This window comes from Myotis nattereri (assembly GCF_964212035.1).
Source record: "Myotis nattereri genome assembly, chromosome: 7".
Taxonomy (NCBI): Eukaryota; Metazoa; Chordata; class Mammalia; order Chiroptera; family Vespertilionidae; genus Myotis; species Myotis nattereri.
In genome coordinates, this window is record NC_138082.1 from 81,671,145 (window position 1) to 81,695,995 (window position 24,851).

A 24,851-nucleotide genomic window follows, 5' to 3' on the forward strand; every position below is an offset into this window, starting at 1 on the left:
GATAAGTAGGAGGAATATTATGTTGGGTTTTGTAAAGTATAGGTTTTATTTTCTGAGCAATAAGCACAATTTGAAGAAAGTCACGATATCTAAGTCATATTTTAGAAGAATGCTGTCTACAAAATGAGGTATATGTTCAAGGAAAATTAAAGTAGAAACACCAAAACCACTTTGAAGGCCAGAGCAGTGTTACAGATAAGAGAAGATTCTGGTTTCCACTTTCCACTTGAATGGTACTAATGGAGAAATTGAAAAGTAGGTGTGTTGAGGATTTGCTTGAGGATAATGTGCATAGGTCTTTGTTGATGAATTGCTTCATGTTGGCCAGGAAGAGAAGAATAAACATTGTCTATTAGATTTTCAAATGGCATTAAGTTGGCAGTTCTGTTTTAATATTTCCAACTGATCTTGATAATAGAATATATTTAGTATTTAGTTGCTCTATGTATATGTCTACATGTGTTTTCTGTATGTAACAGTACAATAAAGGAACTTTTCATGGCCTGGTTGAAAAAGACTTGAAATAAAATGATGAAATTAACATAGGTTATAGAAATACAACCCATCATTCTCGAGGCTTAAAAATATACTACTTTACTTATGATTATTTGATTGAATCATTCAATATTTTACTATGTGCTTATTTTATCCTACACACTGTAACAGCTGCTGACAATATGATCATGAGAAAATAGGAGAGTCTTGGCCCCAATGATCTCATGGTATTGTAAGCAAGGAGTGCACTAATTAAATAACAGATATATGAGCATTTATGAGCTGTGATATGGAATGAAAGTGATATGTCAGAATAAAAGTCTGAAAGTAAAATGTTGTATTCCTGTTAGAATTTCTAATATATTGACCTGCTCTACTTTGAAGAAGTCATAAGATGCTCCCTAATGAAGCAAAGATGAGTGAAGAGAAGTTAACTAGGTGAAAATGGAGGTTGGGGGTAGCAGGAATAAAATGGGACATGGGACATTAGAGCCCTGAGAGCATGCCAGCATGGCTGACACAGCTCAGGGAGACAGAAGCCAGATGAGCCTGGAAAATAGGTGGGGGCCAGATCATTTAGGTCACGGCTGATGGATTTTTAAAGATGAGCAGATTTGCCTTTAGAAACAAAGATCTCTCTGTTGGAGTTGGAAAATAAATTAAAAGATGTGACTCAGGAGCGGACAAAAACAGGCACTATTGAAGTGACCTATGTTTGAGATCATAAGTAGTAGTTGGACTTAGGCAGTGGCAGTGGGGATTGAGAGAAGTGAAAACATTTGAAAGACAATAAGAAGTGAACTAAAGAGAAAATAATGAAATAAGTATGGTGGTGGCGAGGTAAAGGTAACAAGGGGAAGTATCAAGGTCATAATTCCTAGGATTTTATATTTGGGACTTAATGAATGAATAGGGGAGTTAACCATTGAGATGTACAATGCTGAGTGAGATTTAAGTTTGAGGGTATGGTTGGATGAAAATACTTATTAAGCAATATTTAGGAAATAAGTGGGATATCTATAAAACATTATTAAGGATATGCTGTTCCTTTCTTGAAAGGTTAAAATTAAAACATTAATTTCAAAAAAGTCAATAAATTGTTGACTGACATAATTAATGAAGTTTTTATTGGTTAAGAAATCCAGAAATATGTAAGCTTATTCAAAGGTATTTTTTACTATATTTTGATTAAGTAGTTATGATGCATTATTTACATCTTTAATTAAAATTCTTACCAGTTTATGAATCTCTTAGGAGAAGAGGCTAACCAAACTTTGGTCAAATTTGTGTCTTCGCTGATTAGAGTAATGGTGGCACAGTACAAGTTAGACACCTAGTGCACATTTTAGAAATTAATCATATTTATTTTCTTTTTCACACACCGTTACTTATTTAAATACTTGATTCAGCCTTAGCTGGTTTGGCTCAGTGGATAGAGTGTCGGCTTGCAGTCCGAAGGGTCCTGGTTTTGATTCTGGTCAAGGGCATGTACATGGGTTGCAGGCTCCTCCCCAGCCTGGGCCCTGGTGCAGACTCATGCAGGAGGCAACCAATCCATGTGTTTCTCTCACATTGATATTTCTCTCTGTCTTTCCCTCTTTCTTCAACTCTCTCTAAAAATCAATGGAAAAATATCCTCAGGTGAGGATTAAAATAAAATGAAATAAATAAGTATTTGATTCAGAGGAGCCCATGAGAAAGTGTTGGAGAAAAAAAAAAGAAAGAAATATAATTTCCTCTCTTAAATTTGAATCAACTGCAAAAAAAAAAAGTAATTTATATATCAAAATAATAATTATTTTCCCACTCACCGAGGGTGTGAGCCCATCAGATTCCAAGCAAGTAAAGAGATCCTGGGATTTGAAATGAATAATACTTATCTTTAGCAAAGCTCAAAGGACAAAAAATTACTTGATTCTTTATAACCTAGCTTTGTTACTTTTGAAACATCATTAATGTGTAGGATATTCAAATATTATAAGTGCAATAAAAAGCTTCTCTTCATCCTCAAATGTCTTCATTGCTTAGTAGATATTGAGAGAAGTGTTTCTCAAGCATTAATTAGTAAAATCTATTCATCTGTTAATCAACTGACATTTGTATGATAAGTAAAATGACTTTTGTAATTAATATTTTTTTCTAATTTATGGCTAATGGGAAAATCAGAGCTGAATTAAAGTTTACTTTTAACAATTGGGGAAGAAATTACAGTGTGGAAATTACACTAACTCCTGACTGTATCACACTACTATTGACTTTTGTGGGTTTTTTTTTTCTTTTCTCTCTCAAGAACTTTATTGCAATATATTTCACATACCATAATTTTCATCATTCAAAGTGGTTTTTAGTGTATTCACAGAAGTGTGCAACCATCACTGCAACCTAATTTCAAAACATTTTCTAAGGCCTCAAAAGAAACCTGTATAGGAGTAGGTTGTCTCCGCCTCTGCCTTCCCCTCTCTATAGTCCCAGGCGACTACTAATCTACTCTGCATCATTGTGGATTTGAATATTCTGTACCTTTCAGATCAATGAATTCTAATATATGTGTTATTTACCACTGTCTTTATTCACTTAGTGTGTGTCCAAAGTTCATCTATGTTTTAGGATCTATCAATACCTCCTTCTATTTTATTGCTAAATAATATTCCAGTATACTGATATACCACATTTGTTTATCCATTTATTACTTACTGGTCATTTGGGGCAGTTTGCTTCTGAGCTATCATGAATAACGCTGCTACAAACATTTGTATGCAAGTTTTTATAGACACATGTTTTCATTCCTGTTGACATATTTTCAGTCTTGAGGGAAATTCTAGGTCATATGGTAACCCTACAGTTAGCATTTTGAACAACTGTGATATTTTCCAAAGCAATCTCAAATATTTACCTTTCTTCCAGCAGTAAAAGAAGAATCAGATTTCTTCACATCCTTGTTAATGCCTGTTCTTGTCCTTTAATTTTTGCCATCTCAGTGTATGTAAAGTGGTCTCATTTTGTCTTTGACTTGTATTTTCTTAATTTATTAAGGATTGTTGAGCATCTTTTCATGTGCTTATTGACCCTGTGTATTTTTGTTGAAGAAATTTATGTTAAAATCCTTTGTCCATTATTTTAATTGGGCTCTTTGTCTCTTTATTGTTGAATTTAAGTGTTCTTCATATATCCAAGATGCAAGTTCCCTGTTAAATTAATTTTGATGAAGTCAAGTTTATCTATATATTTTTTCTTATCTATTTTGTTGTTAATCTAAGAAAATGTTGCCTAGCTCAAGGTCATGAATATTTATTCATATTTTTTTCTAAGAGTATTATTTGCTCTCACATTTAGTTCCATGATTCATTTTGCATTACTTTTGTATATATATATAGAGGCTCCAGACTTATTCTTCTGAATATAGACATTTAGTTGTCCATGCAGCACAATTTGCAAAGATTACTCTTTCCCAACTGAATGGTTCTGCTATCAGAGACAATGGTTCCTGGTCTTCCCCTGTTGCGAGTGGGAGAGGGGTCCTTGCAATATCCCAAGAAAAGGAATTTTCTGAGACTTGCACAGGGGGATGTGATATGGTGGAAAGAAAGCTTTATTTCCATGGAATTACATCCCTGGTTTCCCAAAGTCCCATTTCGCTTAGTCCAGTCATAAAAGAAGTGTAGTGGGGTTTCAGTAGAGCTAAGTCAGAGCCGATGTCCCCAGTTTCGATTCCATGTTGGAGCAGAGTCAGAACAGCATAGGCAAGTTGCAGTCCATTAGTCCACTGTGTGTGCAGGTCCCTATGGATATGGGCCACATGGGAGAATGCCAGAAAGCCACACATGAGCCATGAGCCATGAGCCAAGCCTGCCAAGAGGAACCAAGAGAGTGAACTTTTTTGTTCAGGCGATTATATATCCCAGATTTTCCTCACCCTTGCAGTGGTCACACCAATTATGTCCAACCACCTCTGTCCCCAGGTGTGATTGACAGACAAGTATCTTCCCTATGTCATCCCAGAATTACTGGGCATGTGTCTGTCTTCCCTTTGTTGGAACCCCAGAGAGTGTAAAGTTGTAGCTTCCTGGCGAAGTTGCCCAAATGACATGGCTATGTCTGGCCTTCCCTTTTCTCCTTTCCTATTATTAATAACTAGTTCATTATAACTAGTTCATTGGCAATCTTATCATATATGAGTTGACCACAAATGTCTGGATTTATTTCTAGACTCTTTATTCTATTGATTTATATTTCTATCCTTAAGTCTTAATTACTATAGCTTTGTAAAAAGACTTCACATTGAGATGCAAGTCCTTGCAGCTTATTCTTCTTTTTGGGAATGTTTTGAACGTTCTGGGTCCCTTGTATTCTAATAAGAATTTTAAAATAAACTGGTAAAATTTTTTTCAAAAAAAAAGTAAACTTAAATTTTGAAAGGGATTCTATTGATTCTTTAGATAAATTTGGGATATATGTTTATCTTAACAACATGAAGTCTTTTGATCCATGGAATGAAATTTTGTTCAATTTATTTAGGTCTTTCATTCATTAAACCTATATCTTATAAATTTCAGTGTACATAGCTTCTACTTTTTAGTTAAATTTTTTCATATGTATTTTATTATTTTGCAGCTATTCTAAATGGAATGCTATCTTCATTTCATCTCTGACTTGTTTGCTGCTACTGTATAGAAATGCAACTGATTTTTGTATAGGGATCTTTCATCTTGCCACATTACTGATCTTTTTTTATTAGTTTAGGTATTTACCCCGAGAATTTTTCCTCTAAGCCCTAGTTTAGTGGCATTTTATTATTTTTTTACTTTGTATTTTTATTTTCATTTATTATTTTTTATTTACCTTGTTATTTTCTATCTTTTGATTGTTTAAATGAGTATTATTTAATATTTAAATATTTGTGAATTTCTCAGGTTTTTGTTATGGCTTTTAATTTAATTCAATTGTGGTCACAGAAATTACTTTCTATTATTTCAATTATTTTACACTTATAGAGACTTATTTTATGGCCTAATATATAGTCTAGCCCAGAGAATACTCCATATGCATTTCATCAGAATATGTTTTCTAATTCCATTTTTTGTCTGTTAGAGCCTCTTGCCCTATAATGTTGTTCAAGTATTGTCTTTCTTCTTTCTTTCTCTCTTTCTCTCTTTCTTTCTTTCTTTCTTTCTTTCTTTCTTTCTTTCTTTCTTTCTTTCTTCTTTCTTTCCTTCTTTTCTTCTTTCTTTCCTTCCTTCCTTCCTTCCTTCCTTCCTTCCTTCCTTCCTTCTTTCCTTCCTTCCTTTTTTCTTCCTTTCTTTCATTCTTTCTTTTTTTGCTGATCTTTACCTAGTCATTCTATTCATTAGGGTTATGACATTTTCAATTATTGTTGTTGAATTGTCCACTTTTCCCTTCAACTTTGTCAATTTTTGCTTCAAGTATTGTGGGGCACTGTTACTAAGTGCATATATGTTTATATTAGGTATTTTTTTAAAAAGGAAATACTATACAAAGGTGTTCCGACATGTCATGTCCCCACACATCTTTCTCTTTTGCACTATTATTGTCATACAGGTTATATCTTTATATAGTACTAGAGGCCCAGTGCGTGGATTCATGCATGGGTGGGTCGTCCCTCAGCCTGGCCTGCACCCTCTCGCAATCTGGAATCCTTCAGGATATGTCCAACTGCTGGTTTGGGCCTGTGGGAATGGGGCCTAAATCGGCAGTCGGACATCCCCTGAGTGATGTAGCAGTGCGCCAAGTGGCAGGCAGCCAGGGAGGAACCCTTAACCATGCTCATCCCAGCCCGTTGCACCTAACCTTCTATTATCATCTCTATCATCTGACATTATGAACCTTTTCATACTACTTCAGATTCCTGGACGACCTAAAATAGGATCTCTTTTATTTATTCTACTTTTAAAATGTCATTCAGAATGCATATATTCTAAATCTATTTTTATTAGGGTGTTGATGATGATTGTGAATGAACTTACTTAACCAGCATTAAAAGAAAACCTAGAAAAAAAATATGCCTGTTGTATATTATTGTTTTAAAAAATATTAAGGAAGAAAAATATCTGAGATGATATATAACTGCATCATAATTTTAGATAGTATATTATGATAATGTATGCATTTCTACCTAAAAAAAGAGGTAGAATTATATTTCACGCCAAATGAGAAAATGTATTCACATCATTATACCCAGACACTACCATGCCAGTACTTATTATAGAAGCAAATTGCTTAGAATCATATCATATTATTTATAAAATAAATACTCAATACAAATTTAATTCATACATATACACAGAGTAATCTTTCATCTTTATATATACACTTATATAGTAATTCTTTCTAAAAAACAAGGCAAACAAGTTTACATTGTAATTATTCTTCATTAGGAAAGCAAACATTTACATTTATTTTTATAAGTACTAAATAAATCAGAGCTTTATTGTTAAATTTTATTTATAAAATATATGGCCTTCTTCTTTTTTTATCCTTGGTTATGTCTCACTCTATCCATAATTTATAAATGTCCTATAAATTATTAACATTAATTGATATTTCATAAAATATAGTAAAATTAAGAATATAAATAGTTTTATTAATCTCCCTCATTGCCCTTTTTAAGAACAGAATACTAAAACATATGCTTAAAAAATATAAAGACTATTGAAATATCTGACATGAAAGTCACTAGCCACAAGTGGCTATTAACATTTATTGCTAAAATAATTAAAATTACATAAAATTGAGAATTAAATTTTTTAGTCACACAAGCCACATTTCAATGTTAAGTGGATAAATGAAACCAGTGCTTGCCACATTGGAAATGTACACACAAAGCATCTGTGGTTTCACAGAAAATTCTATTGGACACAGCTGGTACGCACGCATATATAATGAAAACAAAAATTTCCCTCCATATCACTCCATACTCCTTTTGAAGATAGTATGTTCATATTTGTACCAGTAAAATATTCTCCAAAAATATGTCTGTATGTTTTTTCAATTTGTACATAAGCCATATATTTAAAATATATACACTCAAGTGTGTTTGTGTTTAATTTCAACAGTATGGATGGTCTGCACTCTTTATCCACTTAATAATGTAAATTGAAAATATTTTTGTATGAACCCTTTTGTTTTCCTCTAATATCATTCAATGACTATGTAGAATTTCCTTGAACTACTATTTATTTATTTTCTATTATATACCTGCAAATACACTAGGCAACCTTTTTTTGAAATATACTTGTGTGCTAAATTCATAGCAGCAGTTTTGTTGGAGCAAAGGAAAGGTCAATTTGAAATTTAATAGACTGTATCAAATTGCATTAATCAGGTCCACCAATAGTGTTTGATTTCGCCTGTTAGTCTACTCTTTCTATCATTGAGTATTGTCAACATTTTAATTATTATCAATTTGGCTGATGAAAAATGACACTTAATTGTTATATTGATGTGCAGTTACCTAATTTTGAGTGAAATTAAGCATCATCTTGTTATATGTGCATTGGCAATTGGTTCATACTTCTTCTATGAGTTTCTTTGCATAAGCTTCTAAGATTGGGACTTTGCAAGAGATTTTCATGAGCAGCAATATTTTTCCTTTAAATATTTCTACTTAGCTTGAAACTTAATGGAATTATTCATTCACCACCATTTGTTAAGTTCAAAGAAAAGATTTTTTTTGTATTTCAAATCTCTTACTAGATCTGTATCTATTATTAACAGGTGGGATAAGGAATGAATGATGAGTGTTAGGGAAGGTGGAACAATAGGAGGAGTTGTAAGTAACTATATATAATGAACCCATTCAGATGTAAATACCTACTTACTAAAGGATAGAGGGAATATTTTCCCCAAAAGGTATTAGAAATGTACCCTTTAAAATTCTCCTCAGTATTTCAAGTGAAATAAACTAATACAAGGGAGGAAAAATAAAAACAGGTAAACTGAACACCTTTTTCTTTAGACTTAATGCAATCTCCATCTAGACATTGAAAAATGTGCAGAAAATGGATTGATCTTAGCATTTCATTAAAGTATTGAAACTCTTCATGAGCTTTTCTTAGAAAGGGAACATGACTTTTGGCTTTGGGCCATTCAAATGCAAGGTTAGTAACAACTCAACTCTTAAACTAATTCACTTGGAAATTATTTTCATTGCCATTCCATTGGATTTGACTTTCTTTCCCCATCATAAAGTGCTGTGCCACCAGAGAGTAAATGTGAAATTACTTTTTTCCTTTTTATCGCACATGTGCCCTTGACTGGAATCGAACCAGGGACCCTTCAGGCCACAGGCAGACGCTCTATCCACTGAGCCAAATCAGCTAGGGCTGGAGAATCTCTTTATTATGCATTCTGAACATAGGGGTGATAGTCCACCTATTAAAAACTCAAAAATACTGAGTTCAATGCTAAAAACCCGAGCCTTGTTATTCTCTGGTTTTTCAAATGACTTACATATTCAGAATCTTAATTTTTATATCTTGTGGTTTGCATCATATATCTATTATAATCTCATTAAAATTAGAGTGTGCGGCTATTTTAGCAAACTAAATAATTCCAAGCAGTTAATACTAAAGGCATGGTGAGCCCAGCTGGCATGGCTCATTGGTTGAGTGTTGACCTATGAACCAGGAGGCCATGGTTCTATTCCCAGTCAGGGTACATTCTTAGGTTGCAGGCTCGATCCCCATCTCCCATGTAGGGCATGCAAGAGGCAGCCAATCAATGATTCTCTCTCATCATTGTTTCTATTTCTCCTCCCTTCCTCTCTGAAATCAATAAAAATGTACTTTAAAAATAAGTAAATAAAGGCATGGGGAAAGCATTACTTAACTGGAAAATGTTAATGCAATTAATGTAAAAAAAGAAAAAGGTCATCAAATTTAATTGATAAATGACAAAAAGATGTAAGTAGATTTTTTTTTACAAAAAAAACACCTATTATTGATAAATAAGTAGATAGATGCTTAACATAACTTATACATTAAAAATTGGCGGTCAAAAAGGAGATAATGTTTTGCCCCTATCTCACTGGCAAAACTTAACTCTGAAATTATCAAGAATTGGAAAGAATGTGAAGAGCAGGGCCCCTTGCACATTGTTAGCAGGAGTGTAATTGTGTTTTTACTTTTGGGAAGATGCTGTCCTTAGTCTGTGAAGTAGAACATTCACATGTCCTGCTATCCACATGTCTCACCCTAGATAAATACCACATGATGATAGTTGCACATATGCATCAGAAAACTCTACTTATACACATTCATATACATATATATCAAACTGAGTTATTTATATATATGTGCATATATATGTGTATATATTTTTGCCTATGTAACATAATGTTTAATCTTAGTTGGCCTTGAACTTGTAATAGAGGCATTGGGCAGTCCATGATCATCTTCTTTTTCCTTTGTAACTTGGCATTCTGTTACTGATTTATGCATATTTGCATTTAACTCTAATTCACATACGTTCATGATTACTATAGGATACTAGAGGCCCACTGCATGAATCTATGCATGTGTGGGGTCCCTCCAGCCAACTGGGGCTGGCGAGCCAGGGGGAGGGACTGCAGGAGGTTGACCGACCACAGGAAGTTGGCTGTGGGAATGCACTGACCACCAGGGGGAAGTTCCTGCATTAAATGTCTGCCCCCTGGTGGTCAGTGTGCATCATACCTACCAGTCGGTCATCCAGTCGTAACAGTTGCTTAGGCTTTTATATATGTAGATTCCAGTCTTTTCATTTTATTTTCAAGGCTATATGGTTTGTTATTACTTCCATTATTTACAACATATCTGTTGTTTATCTGATATTAAAATTGGCCTGGCCAGCATGGCTCAGTGGTTGGGTGCTGACCTGCGAGCTAGTAGGTCACAATTCAATTCCCAGTCAGGGCACATGCCTGGGTTGTAGGCTCAATCCCCACTGGGGAGCGTGCAAGAGTCATCCGATCCATGATTCTCTCTCATCTTTGATGTTTCTCTCGCTCTCTCTCTCTCTCTCTCTCTCTCTCCCCCCTTCCTCTCTGAAATCAATAAAAATATATTTTAAATAAATAAGTAAGTAAGTAAATAAATAAAATTGTACTAGCCCTCCTATATTTTTATTTGCTAAATTTATTGGGAATGGCATTATTTCAAAAGACAAGTTATAATTAATCTAATTCTATGTGCCCAAGGTCCATTAAGATAAAGAAACACTAATATATATATATATATATATATATATATATATATATATGTATATATATATATATATATATATATATATATATAATTTTATCAAAGATAGACAATAAACACATAGATAGTAAACATGGTATTAGTGGGTAACATACCAGAATATGTCAAATCTGTAACAAATAAGATTCATTTTCGTTACTAACTGTGCCGCACCAAGGGTGAACCTGAGGAGGGGCTGTGAAGGATTGGAGAAAAGACAGACAAGATAATACAGCTGGGGCCTGGTGGATCTCCCATGCCTGGATGAGGACACAAAAGACCCAGCCTACACGTGGTTGCTTTATTTTATAGTCTGATTAAAACAAGGGTAGATTAACATGTATACAAATGTTCTTATTTTGGCAACACTTGCTGCACCTTCCACAGCCCATTAGCTACTTAGGAAGGAATTAGGGAGAGCTACAAGGTCAGGCTTAATTATTCTAGGAGAGCTCTTCCCTCCAGGCTGGGACTTGTTTGTGGCCCTGCCACAGGTCAGCCTGAGGCTTGATACAAGAGCCGCTCCCTACAACTAACCTCTGCTTTATTTTGAGGGAATTATTAGTTGTTGCTTGGGCTGACCAGCAGCCCCTGGATGACAGATGAACAGATTACTCCGACACAGTCGGACTAAGGGGGAGAGGACTCAGGGAAGGCCTGACTGACAGCAGCCAGGCAGCCTCAGTTGCCTGCCTCGTTAGGCTTTTATTGGAATTTTTATCTTTAGATGCAATCAGTAGGGTAAGTAATCTTGGGAGGACACATGTGTTTACGTTGTCCTCTAGGCAAGGGCATCCAGGGATTAAGCATAAGGATTCCAGGAAACACCCAGAGTCTGCACATGCACAGAATTATTTGGTAAGGTCAAAGGAATATTAGGGTGCCACCTTCGACACTCCCCTAAGTCTTTCCTAAGTCGGAATTCTGATAAACAGGGCAGGCGGCCTTCCACACACTTCCCTTTTCTCAGAATGTCTTCCTTACAACTTTCCAACCAAGTTTCTTGTGCTCCCCAACAAGTTGTCATGCGAAACTAATCATGTCATACCAACTTTAAATGGGCTCTGACCATAGAAAAAACTTTCAATTTTATTTTCATAAAGCAATATTGGTAATTATGTTTTCACTTCTTTTTAAAAATACAGGGATTGCAAGGTTCTCAGTTGCCATCTTCTCACCTATGCCAGAAATAAAATCATATTACTGACATACATGCTTAAACTATGCATATCACATTTTAACTCTATTATTTAAGTCTATGAAATCATACTCTCTAATATTTACTTGATGGAGTCTTAACTTATAAGCATTATATTAAATGAATTATATTAGGCCATGATGAGAAAACTTATCCTGAAACTCAAATGTGAAATTTTTTAAGACTTCCCTTATTTTTAATTTCTTTATATAGGGTATATTCTTTAGTGCTGCTGTACCTGAATGTAACAGCATCATTTAAGAGGCAATGTTTGAAATATGATGAGAAATCATTAAAACAATTTGAAGAATCATTAGACTAGAAAAGAACTGAACTTCAAAGAAATTATTTGCATAATATGCAATTTGCAATATCCTTTTTCTTTCTTCAGCAAATTTTTTCTAATTTATTGACTTTTGGGGGTGGAAATATATTAATTTTCTCCTCAAAGTCACCTTGTCTGCCCCCCTTTTTAAAAGTTAATAGAATCCAGAGTTCATTAGTTTTCACTTTCTATTAAAAATAAAAATTGTTTTTTAAATGTTTTAGTGTATGGCCTATGAACCAAATCAATAAACTATTAATATGGCTGTTCACATTTATTGAGTAAGAAAGATATATGTGAACCAGTCTACATATGTTAGTAGGTACTGATTCAATAGTCTTAAACACTACTGACTTGTACCAGAGCATTTACTGCATAGTTTTTTTTTTTTTTTTAATATTCTAATATCAATAAAATTCCTGGTGCCAAGAAAAAATGATAAGCCATGTAATATGTTTATACAAAGTGAATGTTGTAGGTTTTACAAAGAAATATCATTCAAGCGCTATACTAAGTAATTAGGCAGTTAAGAAAAGAGAACATGGAAAGAAAAATGAATAAAATATTTGACTTTAAAATTCCTTGTATATAAACACAGTTATGGCTTTGTTTAGAGCTATACACTAGTAATAATCTACTTGCCTCTTCTCTTTTCTTTTTATTTGAAGCCAGGCAGAGAGAGAGAGTTCAGCTTTGGAATACACCATGCTTTCTTTTCTGGCTTCTCTTGATCACCTTTTTCTGTTCATCCACTGCAGAGTAACCATTGCCCTGTCCCCATCGCCTTAAGTAAAAGTAGCTTTCTAAAACCCTTCCTTCTGCTTACTTTATGACCATGTATAGACTGCACTCTAAAAGAAAGATAAGTCAGTCCGAGAAAGACAAGTATCACATGATCTCACTCATGTGGAATCTAAGTAACAAAGTAAACTGACAAATGGAGTGGATCCAGAAACATGGAAGCAGGGAACATTGTGTGGAATCTCAGAAGGGAGGCGGGGGGAGGGTGGGTGGGTGGGAGGTAATCAACCAAGGACCTTGTATACATATATGCATGGCCAATGGCACAGACAATGGGGCTGTAAGAATCTGGGGTGGAGGGTGGGGGTGGGCATATGTAATACTTTAAGCAATAAAGGATTATTAAAAATAATAAAATAAAATAAACATATTTATAATATATACTTAATCACATATTTGAAAAGTTAATATTTTACCTTTCTAGAATAAGAGATGCCTTTTCTAAAATTTTTTTTCAGGTATCAATCAATTAAAAATGAAATTCGATAATGAGGGAAGTTATAGCCAAATAAGTTAAACGTAAAATGTGTGTGTGTTGTAATTCAGTTCCTCTTTTATCCTCTGCTCCACTATGCCAACTATTGGTCCAAGCCTCTCTGCCAGGGGCTGGACCTTCTTGGACGACAGGTGGTAGATGGAGAAGCCATGAGAAGTTGTAGGTGTATGAGAGAATCTTTATTGTAGGAGCCATTGGCCAAGTAGCCTTTGCTAACAAGGAGCCACTAGATAAAACAGTTCTTCAAAGCAAAGTCCCATATACCGCACACCAGCTAGGTAACAATACATCTTTCCTACCAAGCAGTAGCCTCCTATGTAGGAGCTAGTGATACAGGAGCCATCCTTAAAGCTATAGCCTCACCAAGCAGCCCCGCCAGCCATCATGTGAGCTGCCTCACTAAGTAGCTGCATCTGAACTGGCTACTTACTTGCCAGTATCGTATTTTACACTACTAGACAAAAGAAAGTTTTTGTCAAATAGTGACCTCAGTGACCCTCTTTTGGGTTATAGAAGGGCATGCTTGCACAGTGCATAGATCGCTGCATCCTTGCTTTGCACCTGCATGTAGCAACTCAACCTTGAACACTTTGATTAAGATTCTCATGCTCAGAGTGGCCTTGGATATCTGGCATACTCTGAATAGGGCCTTCACATTCTAATTGACCATGAGCATCCAGTGTATTCTGAATAGAGTCCACACAGTGTGTGTGTATTTGAGAGAGAGAGAGAGAGAGAGAGAGAGAGAGAGAGAGAGAGAGAGAGAGAGAGCTTGGTGGGGTGGAAGTGGAGAGAGCAGGAAGAAAAGACCATAGGACCCACTAAACCTACCTTCTTGCTTTTATCATTCTCTAACTATTGAAAATATGCCCACTTACACTTTAAGGCTTAGAGAATTAACCAGCTGAAGTGTTTGGACTAGTATATTTTGGGGGGCTGGAGCATAAATTGAGATGTCTTTATATATTTTTATCACCAGCTTCTTACAAGATTTAGAACAATACTGACCTGAACTACACAGCTTCTGTGCTTCTGCTGTTTATCTGTCTTAAGGCAACCAAGTCCTTCTTACCAAATTGTGTTAATGGTAGCCTCATCTTCATTCTTCTCCCTAGCTTAGTCCTTCCTTGGCCGCAAGTCATACAGATGCATATTTTTCATTTTCTGGCACTTCAGACATTTAAGTTTATGTTTAATGATTTCTTGCCATGAACTTTAATGTCTGACATCTTGGAACACTATCATCTTATTTCTTTTTCTAGTTATAATGTTACTGACAAGAGGGAATCATTGCAATGGAGCATCTTAATAGGGACATTACTGTGGCAATAAAAAATGTAAATTGCAATTTCAAACAACCTAGAAGAGCAATCATGAAACAGTGATCAATGATCAGATGAATTGCACATATAATTATATACATGTGAGGTCAGATGAATCATTTGAGCTGAAAAGGACAGAGGAGGGTAATGGGGAGAATTAAAATGATATCTTAAAGAAATGGAATGTGGCTGAAACCGGTTTGGCTCAGTGGATAGAGCGTCGGCCTGCGGACAGAGGGGTCCCAGGTTCGATTCCGGTCAAGGGCATGTACCTGGGCTGTGGGCACATCCCCAGTGGGAGATGTGCAGGAGGCGGCTGATCGATGTTTCTCTCCCATCGATGTTTCTAACTCTCTATCTCTCTCCCTTCCTCTCTGTAAAAAATCAATAAAATATATTTAAAAAAAAAAGAAATGCAATGTGAATAAGGTGCAGGTAAGGGTGATGGTATTGCAACAGGTGAGCAGGTTGAACAAAAGTATAAGAGAAAGAAAACACACACATTTAAAGGATAAAAGTAATAGTAAGCAATTCTCATAATAACTGCAGTGTTACTGAGCGTGTTGTTTGAGAGGTTTTGCTCGTTATCTGATGAGGGTGGATTTTCATTGGATATAAACTTTCACCTCATACTCCACATAACTGATTAATGATGACACTCCCAGGTAGCTGTCTTCAATTCCAGGCTTTTATACAAAAGTCCTGTACATCCCTATGGATGTTTTAAGAAACTGTAACCATAACAGATCTAAATTGCACTTGTCTAAATTAACATTTTTCTAAAACAAACAAAACCAGGCCAGCCAGTGTGGCTCCATGGTTGATCACTGACCTATGAACTGGGAGGTCATGATTTGATTCCTGGTCAAGGCACATGCCTGAGTTACAGGCTTGATCCCTGGTAGGGGGCATGCAGGAGGCAGCTGATCAATGATTCTCTCTCATCACTGATGTTTCTTTCTGTCTCCCTATTCCTTCCTCTCTGAAATCAATAAAAACATACTTTGAAAAAACAACGTTTTTGCTTCTTTCCATCTTACCTTGCTGTAGCAAGATTCACTGCGTAATAAACACTTGGAAAACCCAGAATGTGTTTTGTATACATCCTTCTTTCTATCTTCAAACGTAATAATTAAATCCCTTGTTTTTTGCATACATCCTCTCTCCTCTGTGCACTTGCTTCTCCCTTAATATCTTGAAATCACCTGGTTTTTCATGAGAGCCTCTTACCATGTCTCAGGACCTTAAGATATCAACAGATCCAACTCATTTTCCACTCATTTACCAGAGTAATTGTTCTAAATTCAAATCTGATTCTGTTGCTTCCTTGGCTTTAAATTTCAGCATTCGCCCTAACCGGTTTGGCTCAGTGGATAGAGTGTCGGCCTGCGGACTGAAGGGTCCCGGGTTCGATTCCAGTCAAGGGCACATGTACTTTGGTTGCAGGATCATCCCCAGTGGGGAGTATGCAGGAGGCAGCTGATCAATGTTTCTCTCTCATCGATGTTTCTAAATCTCTATCCCTCTCCCTCCCTCTCTGTAAAAAAATAATAAAATATATATTTTAAATTTCAGCATTCATTATAACAGTGATCCGCTCTGCCACATTCATGTAGGTAATAATGCATGTGTCATTAATATCAACAGGAATCCATGGGGCTGGTCCCCACCTCTCCAGGAATCTTTTCTTTTTATCCTCACCTGAGGATATGTTTTTTTATTTTAGAGAGAGATGAAGCGGGGGGGGGGGCGGGGGGGGGGCGGGGGGAGGAGGTGGGAGGGAAAGGGAGATGTGAGAAAGAAACATCAATCAGTTGCCTCCTGTATGCACCCCAACTGGGGACTGAACCTGCTACCTTTTCGATGTATTGGACGATGCTCCAACCAATGGAGAACCCAGACAGGGCTCTCTAGGAATCTTTTTAAGTTACTTATGAATTTTGTGGAAGTTATTCTCATAGTGTTGTCTATAATTTTACCAACTGGAAAAAAAACTCTATCATGAAATGTTTATGTACATTGCCACCAAAATATATGAAAAGGATACCATTCTGCATTCTGTTCTTTAAATCCCATATCATCTTCTTTCTTCTTCCTCATTCTTAAATATTTTAAAAAATATTTTTATTGATTTTAGAGAGAAGAAGGGAGAGGGAGAGGGAGAAAGAAACATCAGTGGTCAGAGAGAATCATTCATCAACTGCTTCCTGCATGCCCCCTACTGGGGATCAAACCAGCAACCCAGGCATGTGCCCTGAAGGGGAATCAACCTTGGTTCATGGATCCATGCTCAACCATTGAGCAACACTGGCCAGTCCCTTCTCTCATTCTTATGGCTGTTATTGCTTTACCAGAAATTAGCAACTGGTGGCCCCTAGGCAGAATCTGCCCCCCACATATACATTTAAAAGTATTGGGCTCATGAGATTCTTTTTTTTTTTTAATATATTTTATTGATTTTTTACAGAGAAGAAGGGACAGGGGTAGAGGGTTAGAAACATTGATGAGAGAGAAACATCGATCAGCTGCCTCCTGCACATCTCCCACTGGGGATGTGCCCGCAACCAAGGCACATGCCCTTGACTAGAATCGAACCTGGGACCTTTCAGTCCGCAGGCCAACGCTCTATCCACTGAGCCAAACCAGTTAGGGCATGAGATTCTAAATTAAAACATGATTTCTAGGTTATCTTGAAAAACTTGGAAAACTAAAAATTCTATATACACTATTCCCGTAAGATAACAATTATTTGGAGCTGAGGGACTCCTGCCTCTTTTAGGCAGCCTTAGTGCTCCATTTATCCTCAATTTATCCAGACATCTGAATTCTTCCACTCCATGCTCAGTCCATCAAGGCATTTGGGTGTGAAGCCCCTGCTCTACTGTGGACTTCAGAGAAGCATAGGACTTGTTAGGACTTGTCTGATCTTGCCCAATATGGGATAGAGAAGATTCTAGTAGACTTTGTTACTCAACTTTGTAACCCTGTCAGTGCCTACTATGGGGCTTGTCATATTGTGAATGTTCAATAGTGAGTTTTGGCAGAATAGAATGATATACGTAAAAGAAGTATTACCAAATATCCCTAAGCTTCATGAAAGCATGCATTTTCTTTTCAACTTGATAAAATGTCTTGTCTTCCTTGTTTAATTGGTTTAGTTAACCACCTGTGTGTTTATTTTTCTCTGTTTATCCTTACCTTGCTTGACTTTAATTGAACATTGTTAGATGGCCAATTTCATGCATTTTAATGCCCTTGGTACCATTTTCAGTGCCAAAAAAAAAAAAATACACCAGTGGGCATCATTGCTAAATATTACCAATAATGACATGTAAATAATATTTTTGCATTCCTTTTTTCAATAGTAATGAAGTGATTAAATATGTAGGTCAGATAACAGCATTATTGGCTACAATGAATTTCCTGAAACACTAATTTGAAGCCATATAAAACTGACACTCAACCAGACTATATTGATGTCTATAATTTGGGTGAGTGTAGACCCAGAGGTCTCCTGTGGCTGCTAGGAGGAATTAATTTCCCAGCCACAGCAGATGATAACATTAATGGCTTATGCTGGGAGGGATTTGCCCGAGACTTCCAATGTTCCTTGACTAAGCTGCAAGGATGTGTTTCTTACACATGTTATCATCAGCAAGTCTCTTTGCAGCACCAGTGACCTGGGTACCACTCTCTAAATTCAGAGATGGTTCATCAGCTTGGCCCCTGGAAAGATATTTGGAAAGTTTCCCAGTATGTGAGCCCTGCATTAGCTGGAGGCAGGAGAGTGATAATTAATAAAGTGCCCGACTGGATAATTGTGGAATCTATAAAAGATACTAAAGTGTTGTTACCAGAGGCACAGAAGCACCTGTGAACGTGTGAAGTTAATGTGTGTGAGGAACATCACAGGAGAGTGGGTGGGGACTAGGGAGGAGCGCTTCTCTTAAAATAATTCAGACTTCAGACAGGGAAGTTCTTTGGAGGGAGGAGAGAGACACTCCAGCTGGTGGGATAATGCAGGATTTATGAAAGGAATTACTCCTGTATACTTTTGTGATGTGTGTTCCTTTGTCAACTTCAGAAAAGTTTAACTGTGGCATTAGAGTTTTCTAATCTTCACAGTACAGAATGATGGCATTGCCCTCTTAACTGATATGTTTTCATGTATTTCCTTGTTTGTTTGTTTGTAATTCTCACCCATGGACATATTCATTGATTTTTAGAGAGGAGGGGAGAGAAGAGAGAGACAGAGACATTGATGTGTCTCCCTACGCATCACCACTGGGACCAGGGATTGAACCCACAACCTGAGTATGTGCCCTAACCTGGGATTGAACCTGTGACCTTTCTTTATACAGGACAATGCTACAACCAATTGAGCCACACCAGCCAGGGCTTACCTGATTTTTAAATAACAGTTAAATTCCCTTTACTGTGTAACCGTTCACCTCCTGATATAATAATGTTAAATGAGGTGACCTTGAGTTTTCAGTGTTACCCTATATTCCCCACAGACTAATGTCTACCAAGTTTCAGTGTACAGCAAGTTAATGAGAGAGGTCCTGGTCGAGTAGCTCAGTTAGAGCATCCCAATTTGCCAAGGTGGTGGGTTCCATCCCCAGTCAGGGCACGTATAGGAATCAGCCAATGAATGCATAAATAAGTGGAAGAACAAGTCAATATTTCTCTCTCTCTCTCTCTCTCTCTCTCTCTCTCTCTCTCTCTCTCATCTCTCTCTCCCTCTCTCTCGTCTCTCTCTCCCTCCACCCCCCCTTTCTCTCTTTTAAAAATCAATTTTCAAAAATAACTTAATGAAACTCTAAGAATGGTGAAACCTACCACATAAGTGTTGTCATGAGGAGGATTGAGGATTATTGAAAACTGCAAAAATCTAAGAAATTTATAGCCTTATGATAGATGATAGATCCCATGGTAGCTCTATTGTTGCTTTTGTTATTGTCATTGCTCTTGAAATACTGTTTGTTTGCTTTTAGAAAAAAAAATGAATTATTATATGACTATTCTGGCCTTCTAAATATCTTATACATAGATTGTACAAGGTGGATGCACATGGCGGGACAAATGTAGGTTTAAAGTTGTTCATATGGAAAATAATATAATAATTAATAAAAATAATACAAGAATAAACTGTTTCTCATACAACTGCACACTTATTTTTGCCCCACCCTGTATATATGCAAAAATCTAAATGTTAGCATTGCCACACCATCGTATTTTCTCCCAGACCTCAACTCTCTTGTCAACCTGGCTCAGAGATTAAACTGTGCTGTTTCAACCACCATGCTCTGACCCCACCTGGTTGACCTACAGTTCCATTCCACTCTGATACGAACTACCGGGACCCAGTGCCTGCCACACAGAGTAAGGGCTTCTGACTGTCCCCACTTCAGGTAACAGCTTCAAGTCTCCAGTTCCCAGGTTCCCTGCCTTTCAGCGGAACCGGACCACGAATTCCACAGTTCTCTCTTAAGATTTGATAATTCTCTAGACCAGTGGCCAGCAAACCGCAGCTTGCGAACCACATTCAGCTCTTTGGCCCCTTGAGTGTGGCTCTTCCACAAAATACCACGTTTGGGCGCGCACGTACAGTGCGATTGAAACTTCGTGGCCCATGGGCAGAAGTCAGTTTTCGGCCTGGGAGAGTCTATTTTAAAGAAGTGGCGTTAGAAGAAGTGGGGGTACATTCTCTGAGGTCGACCCCTCAGATTGAGGACGTTTTTAGCAAAGGCCAGCTTAGGAGTACCTAATTAAGTTAATAACAATGTACCTACCTATATAGTTTAAGTTTAAAAAATTTGGCTCTCAAAAGAAATTTCAATCGTTGTACTGTTGATATTTGGCTCTGTTGACTAATGAGTTTGCCGACCACTGCTCTATACTAACTCACAGAAAGTTGTATATTGTTGATCCTTGAACAACATGTGGTTAAGGGTGCCAACCCCGACTCAGTGGAACATTCTTGTATAACTTTTCACTCTATAGTAGGTCCTTCACATTAGTGGATTCAACCAAGTGGGGATAGAAACCAGTAATTTTGATCCCCAGGAAATCTGCAGGTCAGAAGCTACAGTTTTGATTGCAAAAATACTGTTTTCCATCCTGATTGATCCGATCTGCAGATGTTGAACCCAGGGATGAAAAGGGTGAACTATATTTACTGGGGGGGAAAATCTGCATACAAGTACTAGTATACTGGCATAGTTCAAACCAGTGCTGTGCAGTGGTCAGTTGTACTGTGATTACTGGGTTACAAAGGACACAAATGATGAGCCAGGTGAAGTAGGGTAGATTCCGAGGGCCCAAATCTCTGTCTCTGTGGAGCTGGGTGTGCCATGCCCCTAGTCCACTGATATGTTTAGTAACAAGGAAGCTTCTTTAAATCTTATCCATCAGAGTTGTTATCCAGGTCTCACTACCTCGGCACCTGATTAAATCATTGACCAAGTGCCTGAACATCTCCTGACCTTCCACCCTCCCTGACCTCCAGGACTGGACATGCTAATCCTCTAACGAGGGATCTGGATCCTCTGATGACCAGCCCCCATCCAGACACTCTCTAGCCACTCACCTAGCGCCAGAACCTAAAGTCATTCATTAGCATAAACCTGGGATGTTCAAAGAGGATTCGTTATTAACAAAATACACTCCTATTGCTCAGGAAATTCCAAGTACTTTAGGAGCTCTGTACCCAGAACCTGAAATAAAAAGCCAAATATATCTTTTTCATTATTCCATGCAAACTTTCCCAAATACTCAGCACAGTGGGGCCTTGACTTACGAGTGTCCCGACTAACGAGTTTTTTGAGATACGAGCGGTCTCTCAGCCGATTTTTTGTTTTGAGTTGCGAGCTAAAATTCAGGTTACGAGCCAGCTTCAGATACCCCACCGCTAGTTGGCTCAGCGAACGTCACAGTGAATGCCACAACATCAGCCCAGCATCACGTGTCTCACTCCTTCACTTTTTGATTTGATATATGAGTAATTTGAGTTACAAGCTCCATCAAGGAATGAATTAAACTCATAAGTCAAGGCGTCATTGCAGTCAGAGTTTCTTACCTTGTCCATTGTGTTTTGGGGATTTCTAAATGAGAAAATCTTGACTTCGCCCTTTTCTGTTCATCATGGAGCACAGTCTTGTGAAAACTGCCTTGATATGAAGTGTACAGAATTATTAAGATGTATATCTCTATTCGAGGGAGGTTGTCTAAAATTATACACTTTATATTTTTTGTATTTTGTAGGCTTTTGATGCATCAACTCAATTTGCTTGCTTTCTCTTTACTTATTGTTATTTTTTTATTCCTTACCTGAGAATATATTTTTCCATTGATTTTTTTAGAGAGAGTAGAAGGGGTGAAGAGAGAGAAAGGCAGAGAGAGAGAGAGAAAGAGAGAGAGAGAAAGAGAGAGAGAGAGATGTGAGAGAGACAATCGATTGGTTGCCTTCCGCATATGCCCCAACTGGGGTTGAACCTGCAACCAAGGTATGGTGCCCTTGACCAGGAATTGCACCCATGACCCTTTGGTGCACAGGCCAACACTAACCACTGAACAATGCCAGCCAGGGCTGATTGCCTTCTCTTTAGATAGAAAGTTAAATGCAATCTCTATTTAAAATAAAATTATTTCTCCACTTTAAATGTATTTCTCCGTTTTATTTTCAACTTTTTCTGACATCAAGTCTATTCAAAGATAAAATTATATGTATTTTTTTGTGTTTTAATCTGTTTCACTCTGGAAGTTTACTTTAAAGAGAGTCTGTCTTTAATATGTGTCTTTTTTCAATATAAATAAAATAAATGTAAGAAAAATACAGTAAAAAATCATGATACCACATAATGTCACTATTTTTTGTCATTTTGATGAACATACAAATATAAAAGCATTTGGTTACTTAAGAAGTTCAGTGAGTTTTTGCTTTTTATTTCTTATAACGAAAACATGATATAGTTTTATAGTGATAACATGGAGGAAAGATATGGTAGCAATTATTTTATTAATGAAATGTTTACTATAGCCTCTCTACATTTCCTTACTCATCTGTATAATCACACATACATACATGTATGTGCCTGTTTAATGCTGGAATGAGAATGCCTATTTAACAATTTTATGGATTTAACAGAAATGAGGGTTTTTTTTTAATATGTATATATCCAAAATGCACCTGAATCTCTCGGTTATTAAAGACTAGAGGCCCGGTGCACAAAATCCGTGCAACAGGGAATGGGGGGAGGGGGTCCCTCAGCCCGACCTGCACCCTCTCCAATCTGGGAGCCCTCAGGGGATGTCCTACTGATGGCTTAGGCCCACTCCCTGTTGTTCTCTGCTCTTTGTGTACTTACCTGCCTGTCTGCTTTCTGGCTTGCTGCTATGGCCAGGGGCAAGCAGGGCCCTGCTGTCTGCTCTCTGTGGGGTCCTGCTTGCCCCTCGCCACCTCGGCCAGAGGTAAGCAGGGGCCTAGTGTCTGCTCTCCATAAGTGGCAAGCAGGGCCCTGCTTTCTGCTCTCTGGCTCGCCACTGTGGCAAGGGGTAAGCAGGGCGCTGGTGTCTGCTCTCGCCAAAGTGCAAACAGGGCTGACAGGACCGGACACTCCAACGGCAGTGCTGAGGGGACTGGGTGCCACCATCTTGTAGGTATGGGCACTGCCATCTTTGTTGTGGAGTGATGGTTAATTTGCATATTACCCTTTTATTAGATAAGACTAGAGGCCTGGTGCATGAATTTGTGCACAAGTGGGGTCCCCTGGCTGGCCAGAGGGAGGGACTGTGGGAGGTTGGCCGGCCAGCCCCCCCATCAGGGACAGTTGGGGGGGGCTGCTGACCCAGAGGAGGGGCCGCAAGAGGTTGGCTGGCTGGGTGAGGGACTGTGGGAGGTTGGCTGGCCACAGGAGGTTGGCTGTGGGAGCGCCCTGACCTCCAGGGGGCTGCTCCTGTGTTGAGCGCCTGCCCCCTGGTGGTCAGTGCATGTTATAGCGACTGGTTGTTTGGTTGTTTGGTCGCTTAGGCTTTTATATACATAGATAATTGTTTTGTTTTGTTTATAGGGAACCTTCAAAGCATCAAGACATTCAGTTTCACCAGATTTGAAATATGTTCTTCTGGCATATGATGTCAAACAGGTAAAGAAGTGATCTCTTTTGTTAAACTTTTCCTTGTGATGCAATCAGCTGGCGTTTATAGTTTTCCTTGGTTATCTACTCATCTAGAGAAAGCTTGGCTCATCTATAGCTGCAGGGGTCACTGATGACCAATATTGCACAAGAGAAGTTCTTAGGCAATGTCCTTCCACACCTGACTAGCAAGTACCTGGTCCAGTGGTCCTCCAAGTCCATCTCTTTCAGAGGGGAATGCTTCAGGTTAGCTGGTCTGATAATGGGAGATTTTGACCTTTTCAGGATAGCTTTACTCTGTACTTGAATGTTTCATGTGTGTATGCACTAGGGAATTTTCTTAATGGCTGTGCCCTGAATGGCAGTGTGGATAGTGGGAAGGGACTGGTGAGAACATTTACTTAAGTTATGGTGAATGTGTTTTTTGGTGTCATTTAAGCATAAGCCTTATGATTGTAAAATGTTCTGAAAGTAGGGCAAGCCAAGAAATTAATTCTGAAGAAATAAAATATTCTAATTGCAATTGGGGTTTTATGATTCCATGTCAGCTCCACAGCACAATTAGAGCAGTACTATGGTTGAGTATTTAGTACTTAGATGTAATTCTCACTGTTAAAAAGCAAAGTAAATGTTGAAAAGCCAGTTCAGCAGATTAGTTTCTGTGGAAAATAAGTGATTGGAAATCATTCAAGAAAGTTTTATGTGCTTTAGGACAGACAATAAAAATTTATAGACTTAAGGCAGAAAGCCTCATATAATGTATTGAAAGCTTTTGAGCACATAAAATGTCACAGTTCAGAGGACCTTCTGTTTGATGGTTTTAGTTGTTTGAATTACACATG

General features: G+C 37.5%; 1 protein-coding gene across 3 annotated transcripts in view; it reads left to right on the forward strand.

The window, feature by feature from the left end:
- The window catches only part of DPP10 (dipeptidyl peptidase like 10), a 1,372,039-nt gene that overhangs the window by 1,032,186 nt on the left and 315,002 nt on the right, over positions 1–24,851 (forward strand). For all 3 annotated transcript variants that reach the window (XM_081095341.1, XM_081095339.1, XM_081095340.1), the window contains exon 5: positions 23,944–24,018. In XM_081095341.1, coding sequence (XP_080951467.1) covers positions 23,944–24,018 — 75 coding nt within the window. The remainder of the gene's footprint in view (positions 1–23,943; positions 24,019–24,851) is intronic.